Source organism: Miscanthus floridulus, chromosome 5 (genome assembly GCF_019320115.1).
Source record: "Miscanthus floridulus cultivar M001 chromosome 5, ASM1932011v1, whole genome shotgun sequence".
Lineage (NCBI taxonomy): Eukaryota > Viridiplantae > Streptophyta > Magnoliopsida > Poales > Poaceae > Miscanthus > Miscanthus floridulus.
The window spans coordinates 132618310-132629275 of NC_089584.1; the positions used below are offsets into that span (position 1 = coordinate 132618310).

At 45.6% G+C, this 10966-nt stretch overlaps 1 protein-coding gene across 1 annotated transcript; it reads right to left on the bottom strand.

Annotated features, from left to right (window-relative positions):
• Positions 1–7571: 7571 nt before the first annotated feature.
• On the bottom strand, positions 7572–10703 carry LOC136450833 (actin-7). Its single transcript, XM_066451463.1, has 5 exons — positions 10363–10703; positions 9433–9502; positions 8917–9310; positions 8227–8840; positions 7572–8131 (listed from the first exon to the last, which is right to left on the bottom strand). The coding sequence occupies exons 2-5, from the start codon at positions 9487–9489 to the stop codon at positions 8066–8068; spliced, it is 1131 nt and encodes a 376-aa protein (XP_066307560.1). The 5' UTR covers positions 9490–9502; positions 10363–10703; the 3' UTR covers positions 7572–8065.
• Between the last annotated feature and the right edge of the window lie 263 nt (positions 10704–10966).

Sequence of the window (10966 nt, forward strand, 5' to 3'; positions counted from 1 at the left end):
TATATATATTTAATGATCGTTCAAAAATAGGGGTTATGCACTGGAGCTTGCCTTAGGCAGGCGATGTGTCAACAAAGTCAGCACCTGATGGCTCTGGGGCTCCCTCCTGAATGAGAATCTCCTCCTCGTACTCTTCAATGATCTCCTCAAAGTCATGTTCGTCCGTAGACACGAAATCTACCAACTCGTTATCTACATGCATGAAATGATGATGCAACACTTAGTAATACGGCAACAACAACTCTTAAAATACGAATACATCTATCAAGCTACTGAGCTAGTTCTACCAACTAAGGTGCTAAGTTACCTATTGTTACCACCAATAAGTATGAAACATGGCATGTACTATCTTAGCAACTAAAGGCATTCTTACTCTTAATACCAATTTACTATATGTATACTAAAACAAGGAGTACTAGATACTCTATTTATCAACCTACTCAAGGGCTACAAAATTACCGTGAGCACATAATAATCGAATGAACCTACCATAAAAATTTCATGGCTAAAGCTATCACCAATTTGCCATAAAAATTCCTACAAATATTAAGCTAAATAATACTAAGCTCTCCTAACTGAATTAATGAATCTATCATTATCACATATAACTATAAACTAACTACACCAACAGCTAGATAGCATTTTTGTGAACCTAACAAATTTTGTTTCACTATTTTTGGACACCTACAGAATTTACTATAATTTTATAAAGATCAGCTTAAAACTAAATTGAATAAACATTTACTAATTCCCAGAAAAAATGAAAAACCGAATCCACCAGCGTAGCCCATCGCGCGAGCGGCTCAGCCCACTCCTACGCAGTGCGTGCATACATGTCCCACCAGCGCGGCCCACGTGGCGTGGGCCAACTACGTGGCCACGACCGGTGATGGGGAGACCCACGTGCGCCTATCATTTAGCGAAAATGACCTTGAGCTAATATCGAATCTAGACGTAGTCCACATCACTATTCCTATTGTTTGGACTTAAGCAATCTAACCCTCGGACCATTCTATCTTCACAATGACTAGGTCCTTGAGCACACCCCGCATGCACTGGCGCGGCGGTGACAGCACTGGGCCGCCATGCCGGCCTTCCTGGCCTCTCCCTAGCCAAAGTTACAGGGGTGGCAGAGCTTGTGGAAGCGGTGGCCACGGCGTGCGGCCAAGCGCAACAGCGACACAACCATGCCGGCCACCCAAAACCACTGCAGGACGAGATAGCTAGCTCTAAAGCACCCCTAGCGTATCCTTGTTGCTGCTGTGGTGGTGATTTGGCCGAGAAATCCCTGAACCGAGCTAGCCACATGCGATGGTGGGATATGATGGCGCTCTACAGTGACAATATCGCGTCAGTGACCAAGGCGGGTCGATAGTGGCTGGGCTGAGGTGCACGGGGGGTGGAGGGGATCTAGGCGAATACACGGTGCCAAGGAATTGGATGGAGGTGGACGGTGCGAGGCGAATTGCGAGGGCACCGCCGTTCGGTCTTAAGGATGACCGACGATGGGGAATCTTCAAATTGGTACGACAGCAGCAGTGGGTGATCTTGGTGGGTAGCTAGGTTCTCACCCGAGTCATAGGCGAGCGCAATTACTCTAGAAGTGACCCGGCGCTGCGAGCTGGCTCAGGAGCGGCTCGGTGACACCGGCGTGATGCCATTTAAGGTGGAGGTGACTGGGGGCGCAGCGTGGCGCTTGCTACTACATGGAAGAGGACAAAGATGCCATAGGAAATGACTGCATGCGTAGGCAGATCAAGGATGGTAGAGGTAGTCGAACGACGTGCAGCAGACATTGTGTTGCCTTGGTGGGACGCGGACACCAGGTAGAGCAGCGACACGTGGGGGTGCCACACGCCTACGCACGTAGTGTGCCCGACGTGACGACATGGCATAGAGGAACATGCGTGTGCTGTGGTGCAACGACAACAACGCGAGGTAGCACGGTGACAAGACTGCTATGGCTGTGGCGCGGTGGTGTGGGCAGAGGCCATGTGCCGACCGCAGCAGGCCAAGTGTGGCCACACGCGCATAGTCCCGTGCAGGTGAACACGAGGTGGTAGAGCCACGCAGCGCGACAGTGGTGGCAGCGCCCAGCAGCGCGGCAGCGACAGGCCTAGCCGGCTAGACAAGATAGGGAAGCAGTGGCTAGGACCTGCACGGTGGTAGCGTGGCTGTAGCTGGGCCATGCGCGATGCGAGCGACACGTGCAGGCAACTGGCAACGGGGTGGCAAGGGCCAGTAGCGCTGCACCAACCGCACAGCCGGCTCACGATGGCCAGCGTGGTGGCACACGTGTGGGCGTGCGTGCGGGCGACGCCGAGCACCAAGGTTGGTAACCGCGCCCACACGAGGACTCAGCCCAAAACGTGCCATGCACGCTTTTTAAAGCGTTCCCATAACCCAATTCGATGCTTCAAATGCTAAACCACCTATGCCATTCATACGATGGCATATTGAGCTATTAAAACCAGCCCTAAAACCACCCCACTACTTAACCCAAATCTCCTACAAAAATTGCCAAACTTGGCCTTGTCAAACCATTTTCCGACTTAAGAAATTTGACTAAGTCCTGCTCAGATTCGCGTCAACTTCGATTTCCAAGCTACCAACCATGCTAGCTAAGGAATTCCTTTCTCGACCGAAGGTATTTCATCGCCATCTACAAAGTCCATACTTCCAACTTTACTAAAGTTCCGTATATACGTTCTATAGTGTTTTCGCTCAATAAAAACTCGCGAACATCGTTACTTGATAATTTCATGCGTCACAAACAACCTTTCGTTATACATTTCCGTAGGTCATTTTAAGTTACGTAAATTGATTTACACACTATATTACATACACTATCACATAACCTTGATGCTCATGACATATTTTAGCAAAATATTTATAGTGTAACACCGAGGGTGTTATAGAATGTCCCTATTGTTGTAAGCTGCCATGGCTATTGTGGTCCCACCGGGCGTGCCAAAAAGTGTGTTGACACAATAATGTGGTGATGTGATCAACACACAGTAAGCCAGACGATCTGAATGGAATGAGATTGGAGATCTACTTGGCTTCAACACAGGACCAGTTGATTCTAAAAACCCAATGGCGTGCCAGTCAATTTGACCTGTAATTGACAAGGAGAGAAAGTCTTATCAATAGTTTAAGGCGGAATATGTCGGTATTGTACCAGACAGTTCCAAATGTATAGCTCGATAGCCGATTCAATAAGGCTATCGACTAAATAGTCGATATCCGGCGTATCCATAAGAAGCGATCTAAGAAAGCATTATCGGCTAAATGGAACATGATCGATATAAAGAGTCGAGCCGATAAATTTGATGAAAAGAGTATAACATGCGAATAAATCGACTGTCTAATATAAATGAATCTACAAACAGTTTGAATCTAATCTATCATCATCAACAGTGAGGTTCGATCGGATCGATGCAGCTATGATAATAACAATAAACTAAAGCCAAAGAATTTATAAAACCATCGATATGTTGACAGATTCATGAAAACATGCTATATACGTGAGTGTATAGGCAAATCGGCTAAAATAGCCGATGCAGCCATAGCAAACAAATAGAGTACATATCTTGATCATGAACAAGACCACTAATCAATAATTTCTAATCTAAAGTCTTACCAGTGAGGTTTGACCGGATCGATGCAACTATGGTAGTGTCATTAGATTAGATCTCATTAACTAGTGAGTTTATTCAAGATTGAAACATGTCTTTGAATGCATACTATATTTGATTGGAATAGAGATAAACAGTCGATCTAGCGGAATTAAGCTATCAGTTATAAGATTTAAAGCGTGACCCGATCAAATGACGACCAGTTAAGATGATATGATGTCGATCTATCTCTATCTCAATCAGGTGATTTATTATAATTAATAAAACATTAATTATAACAAGATAGATAACTGGTGAATCAACCAAAACAGCAAGAAAAATCTTACTAATCTTAGCAGATTCGATAACTAGTGATATTGTATTAAACAATAAGTTATTTAACACAAAATCGATAACTTTGATCTATATTATGATTCGTCAGAGATCAATCAGCTGATGTAGTCTTACAAACTACGATACAGATCGATAACAACTTATATTATGGCTCATAAAAGATCAATCAGCTGATGCAGCTTTACAAGCATAATACAAGTCGTGACGGTACTCACAAGCAAGCTGGAGATCGATCAGTCGATGCAGCCCTGTTTGCTAAAGAACTCGCCGAGATCTACAGTACTCCTACTCCTAATGCGATGGGAAAAGCCAGAAAGATTGTGTTGATTGATTGTTCGTCCCTTATACAATAACCGGAGTCCAATATTTATATCCGGAACTTAAACATGAATCCTACTCAAATACGACTCATTACAATTCTTGGAATAAAAGAAAACATTCCTAACTTAAAATAATTTGGACTCTAATCTTTTCCTTTCTGTAGAGTCCGACATATCTTTCCCCGTAGTCCATTGACGTCGTCTGCTGACGATATCCAAAAAGAGTCGATTCCAGTACCGCATATGAATCAGCTAATATCGATCTTTACGCAACCGATTCCTTGATGACACAATCCCAGAAACTTCGAGTCCCCGCGCTCTCCTTCCAAAATTTTGGTGTAAACAACTACAAACACCAAAGGAGGGGGCTTCTCATCCCCCGCACATTGATACAACACTCCTCCACATCACGCATGGAGGGTCGCTACCTTGAAGGCCACCACCTTGTCTCCATCGAAAGGTCGTAAAAAGACCTTAAGTGTTGCGGCTCATGATAACTATAGCTCTTATGGGTGTCTAGACTCACATATAACACAACCACTCTCATATGTGTGACTCTCATATATATCAACACATGCCCTAAAACACTACATCTCTCACTGTTATCTTGTCTAAGCTACTTGGCCTATTCAATGTCCAAAAGGCACTAGAATATCCCATTTGGGAGGTATTTATTGCCCACAAGCTCGGGGATAGCCATTGCCAATCATTAGAAAAAGTGCTCCGATGACCACCAGGAAAATGGCTACACCAGGCAGTCCACGTCTTGGCGAGACAATCTGGTGTGCACATTTGCATAGTGCACCTCCACCGGCTAATTATGAAACTTGAACGACTAGCTTATGTCATCGTCCGATGGTTGTCCAAGTGTTCACCCTGCACCCATGGCCATACTGTTCTCCGAACACATTTGCACTGTGAGTTTTCAACAACCAACACTCGTTTGCTAAATGTTTGGTGCTCACAACACGACTTGGCTTGACCGTCCATCATAGTCACTTGAATAGTCCTAAAAAACCCTAGGCTTTCTTCTCCTGTCCACTGATTGATCAACGACCTGATTTGTCACAAGCTAGATCATCTGGTGCATTGACTCCCTTCACTCAGAGGCACTAACCAAACACTTCTCCTTCATCTGCTAAACTTGTTTTCCTCAGCGCCAGGCTATCCCTTCTGTGCTTCATGTGTGCTCTCCAATTTCTTCAAATGGGCTCTAATTGAGGTGAAACTTGATTACCTGGATTCCTTGTTGCTTTTCTAAGCTCATTGGACCATTTGTTCATCAACACTACACCACCATGCATAATGAACATTTGATTGAGCTTCTCACATTCACATCCCCTTCTTGATGATGCCTAACTCTTGAAAATTCACAATTGCGAGTCCTCGCTTGCAATACTTCACTCGTCCGAGATCACTGTCCTTGATCTTGGGTCCTTGATTGCTTTGTTTGACCATTGATTGATCTTCATCTTCAATCTGGACTTCTTGATCCTCTTTGTCATCAACTCTTCGATATGTCTTCATCTTCATGCATTATGGACTAACGTTATACTTGATTCTCTAAATCATACATTAGCCACACATGCCAAGTTGTCCTCGATTCCTTTTGTCGTCGGTCTCTAAGGTCGTCAACTCTTCGAGATGTCTTCACCTTCATGCATTATGGCCTAACGTTATACTTGATTCTCCAAAGCATACACTAGCCACATATGCCAAGTTGTCATCCATTCCTTTTGTCATCAACCTTTAACGGCACTTTGATCTTCAAGGTTTGTGACCTAACATAAAAACTATTTCTCCAAAACACACACACGCTTGTATTTATAGAGTTAATCAAAACGGTCTAATTATTTAAAGTATTAACAAAATGAGTCATCTTAATGTTCTCGATGTGCTTGCAGTTATACAAGATTTTTTGGAGTTATAAATATCTTGATAAAAAAAACTACACAGATCTCTTGCATCTGGTGCTCTACCAAATAGGGACAAACTCCTCCATGACATGTTTGTTTTGGCTAGAGATTATGGATTCTAATTACAATTCTTAATCGAAACAAGAGCTACGTTTTGACCATAGATTCTATATGGCTTGTTTGGTTCATACCCTTCAAGATGGTCTGTTCGGCTCTCGCCCTCCAAGATGAGTTCCCTGCTAAGCACTAATCCTGGCTCCAAACGTCCAAAATCAAACGCAGACGTTCAAAATCAAATGCCTGGGAGCGACGTCTACGCCACACAAGTTTGTCCGCGTGTAAGGCTGGATAACGAGCCGGCTCGGCTCGTTTGGGCTCGGCTCGTTCTGGCTCGTTAAGATAACGAGCTAGCTCGGCTCGGCTCGTTATCCTAACGAGCCAGAAAGCCAGCTCGGCTCGGCTCGTTAAAAGCTCGAGCTGGCTCGTTAAGCTCGCGAGCCAGGTATAAAAAATACACAAAATATAATATTTGTATTTATCTAAAGTTTGATAATAATAATACAAAATAAATGAATCTAACAACCTTAAATCGAATAAAAAAATTAATATGCACTAATATATATACAAGTATAATAAAATAATATAGTATTCATGCATCTAACTACCTTAAATGATACTTTTTTTCCTGGAAGCTTGGCTTGTTTAGCTCGTGAGCGGCTCGCGAGCTGGCTCGCGAGCTGACTCGAGTTAGCTCGTTATAGCTAACGAGCTAAAATCTTGGCTCGGCTCGGCTCGTTATCTTAACGAGCCGAGCCGAGCCGAGTCGAGCCAGCCACGAGTCGAGCGAGCTAACGAGCTTCGAGTTTTTCATCCAGCCTTGTCCGCGTGCAACGCCTGCGCCACACAAGTTTGTCCGGGGGCGTCACAACTTTGTCCGGGGTCAATCCAAATAGCCCCTCAATTTGTCGAGTTTACATTCTACTGTTCAATAACCCACTCAAACCCAGCTTTTTTACCTGATTGGGCATACATATTTACCAACTTCTCCATTGTGCTCACATGTGAGCAGCTTTTTTACCTGATTGTGGCACACATATTTACCAACTTCTCCATTGTGCTCACATGTGAGCAAGATAAGAGACAATTAGTTAGAATCCTGTTACGCTGCCATCGGCTTTTCAACCCTCGCCTTTACTCAAATATAGGATCTACAAGCTGCTTCGTAGCTAAAACAGATAGGGCCTCAATAAAAAAAAAGTTCTCAGGGACATGCAAGATTGTCTAACCGCGTCATGCAAGCGTGCTAATCTTGTCTTTTGGCTAACTCCGAAACTCGCATGGTACTCGAAGTAAATCAAATGAAGTTTGCTCCAACAGTATCTAAAACATTTAAAGGATAAACAATTTATCCCTGTACAAACAATAACATCTGTTTCATGAAAAGGAATACAAATCATCAACACCCATGCCACGCTGGGGCGCTGGCCATCAAATGGGAACTCTGTTCCATGTACTAAAGTGCAGAAACCAACTGAAAGCTCTCAAAGACTCAAACTGCATGGGCGACAGCCGACACCCTTGCGTCGTGTAAAAACCCAGATCAACTGCGCGCATCAGGAACGCCCTGATATGGTGCTGTTGAAAAAAAAACTAAACTGACCTGACGATCTATACTGCTGAAGTACTGCACATGTTTCTTTATGTAGTACATCAATCAACTTTACCACCTTTCACAATGCTCCATGGCCAACAGCCCTTCAATGATCCAGAAAGAACCAAGAATGCTATAGAAACCATGGGACAATCTTGCATCCCAATTAACTGAAAATACAAGTAACAGATATACTGCTCCAGAAATTCAGAAGCACTTCATGTGGACGATGCCTGGACCAGATTCATCATACTCTGCCTTGGAGATCCACATCTACAACACAATAACAAGAATAAATCAAATTTCATATACAATAGAACTGCAAAGCAAGCAGAAGCGTTGCATTTAGATTTCGAGACAGTAACAACCTGCTGAAAGGTACTGAGGGAGGCCAGGATGGAGCCACCAATCCAAACACTGTACTTCCTCTCCGGGGGAGCAACCACCTTCACCTTCATGCTGCTGGGGGCAAGTGCAGTGATCTCCTTGCTCATGCGGTCACCAATACCAGGGAACATAGTGGAGCCACCACTGAGGACAACATTACCGTACAGATCCTTTCTGATATCAACGTCACACTTCATGATGGAGTTGTACGTCGCTTCATGGATGCCAGGAGATTCCATGCCAATGAAGGATGGCTGGAATAGCACCTCAGGGCACCTAAACCTTTCTGCACCGATTGTGATAACCTGGCCATCAGGCAGCTCGTAGCTCTTCTCAACGGTGGAGCTGGTCCTGGCAGTCTCCAGCTCCTGTTCGTAATCAAGGGCAATGTAGGCAAGTTTTTCCTTGATGTCCCTGACAATTTCTCGCTCGGCGGTCGTGGTGAAGGAGTAACCCCTCTCGGTAAGGATCTTCATCAGGTTGTCGGTAAGATCACGACCAGCGAGATCCAATCGAAGAATAGCATGAGGAAGCGTGTACCCTTCATAGATGGGGACAGTGTGGCTCACACCATCACCAGAGTCGAGCACAATACCTGCAGAAAGATTGTTGTCACTCACTACACTGCTATTTGAATGAAGACATGAAACAGGTTTAATGCAGTAACATACCAGTTGTTCGACCACTGGCGTACAGGGAAAGAACGGCCTGGATGGCCACATACATTGCTGGGCAGTTGAACGTCTCGAACATAATCTGGGTCATCTTCTCCCTGTTTGCCTTGGGGTTCAGAGGAGCCTCGGTCAGCAGTATAGGGTGCTCCTCAGGTGCCACACGAAGCTCATTGTAGAAGGTGTGGTGCCAGATCTTCTCCATGTCATCCCAGTTGCCGACAATGCCGTGCTCGATTGGGTACTTCAGTGTCAGAATACCTCTTTTGGACTGAGCTTCATCGCCCACATAAGCATCCTTTTGGCCCATGCCCACCATCACGCCAGTGTGGCGTGGCCTGCCTACAATGCTAGGAAAGACAGCTCTCGGTGCGTCGTCACCAGCGAAACCTGCCTGTTTGGCATCAAGATCCCATCAGATTATTAAATCAGAAATGAATAAACAGGCAAAAGGAAACTGAACCAAATATATGGTAGTGGTAGCTAAAGGATTGACAGCCGGACAGGAGAACCAACCTTGACCATTCCAGTGCCATTGTCACACACAAGGGGCTGGACATCCTCTTCAGCCATTCCTCAAAGTGTTCTGCAGCAGAATGCTATATTCAGAATATTTTTTTTAAGAAAGTGATACTTGACTTTGTGTGTTAAAAAAACTGATACTTGACTTATACAAGTATAAGCTTTCAAGCAATTCGCAGAGACGACCAGACTTTGGTGCCAGCTGATAATACAAATTATTCATTATCTTGATACTTGATCGGCCGTAAATTTCTCTCCTACCATCATACCATGCATGTTTCATTTTTTTATGGCCAACAAACATACCACGTTTGTAACCGTTACATGAATCGGCTGAAACCACACTCCTATTTAGGTAGGAGGATCACGGGGGGCAATTTGGTTGAGGAAAATGGTTAACTGAATATTTGAGTCATATTTCATCTGAATCAATCATCGACAGAAACATTGTGATTTCACTGCTTGAGATCATCTCCAGTTCTTCACAGAGTGATCTGAAAGCAATTTGCGGGTTCTGCTACTCTGTTCCGGATCAGCATAGCATATATCTTAGCACATGCTGAATCATATATACTCCTATGAACTGACTGAGTAACTGGACATTAAGTTCCACCAAATAAACATAGAATGCAATCAAACACAACAAAGGTACAGTAGAAATCATAGGACACATAGTAGGAGTGCAGGACTACACATATGCGGGTAGTTTTTGCTCGTTATATGCTGGATCACTTCAAACCATACCAGACCGCCTACCGAATTCCAGAGCCGAAACAAACATGGCAAAAACAGCAAAATTGACATGAAAAATCGAAGTCAACACCGACGGGAAGCTCGACCGGGGATCTATCGAACCGACTGTCTACAGCCGATCGCTTCCTCGGATCAAATCGGTGCCAGAGCAAGGGGGGAACACGGCTATACCTCGGCGTCGTTGACGAGGCCGCGAAGGGGATCGGATCGCTCGCCCTTGGGCAGTTGGGGCTCGCTTCTGGAGAGCTCCGGTGACGCGAGCGTGAGAGCGACACGACTACACGAGACAAATGGGAGAGCGGCAGCCAAAGTGGGGGAACCTCTTTATATGCCCGCCTGGTTGGACTGGTCTGCGCGCGTTGGTTGCGGATGCCCAGCGTCGTTGGGAAGCCGCCTGCCACCGTGCCACGGCACGGCATGACAGCAGCGCTGGCCAGCGCAGGGACGACCCGGCCAACAGCTCGCTCTCTCTGACCTCGCCCGTGCCGGGTCAATGGAGACGCAGCACCGCAGCGGCCGCAAGATGAAATAAAAATCTGCGCAGGCGGACGGCGGCCGGACCGCGAAGCTTTCGGTGCCGAATCCGGCGCACGTCCTCGTCGGATGATAGGGTGGATGGTGCCATGGTGGGGCAGGGGCGGCGGCCGTGCTCCGTGGGCTGGTGGACCCAGCCGTCGCTGGCAGTAGCAGGTGCCAACTAACGATACCGGTCCGGCCCAGTCACCGTCTCCAACCGCTCGAGAAGAAGTAGGCTCGAGACTTCTGGTCAAAAGGC

Excerpts from the sequence above, each read along its gene's own strand:
- LOC136450833 (XM_066451463.1), bottom strand. The coding sequence starts at position 9,489 with ATGGCTGAAGAGGATGTCCAGCCCCTTGTGTGTGACAATGGCACTGGA. Across the intron at positions 9,311-9,432 it reads ATGGCACTGGAATGGTCAAG|GCAGGTTTCGCTGGTGACGA; the intron begins GTTGGTTCTCCT and ends GATGCCAAACAG. Across the intron at positions 8,132-8,226 it reads CCCTCAGTACCTTTCAGCAG|ATGTGGATCTCCAAGGCAGA; the intron begins GTTGTTACTGTC and ends ATTGTGTTGTAG.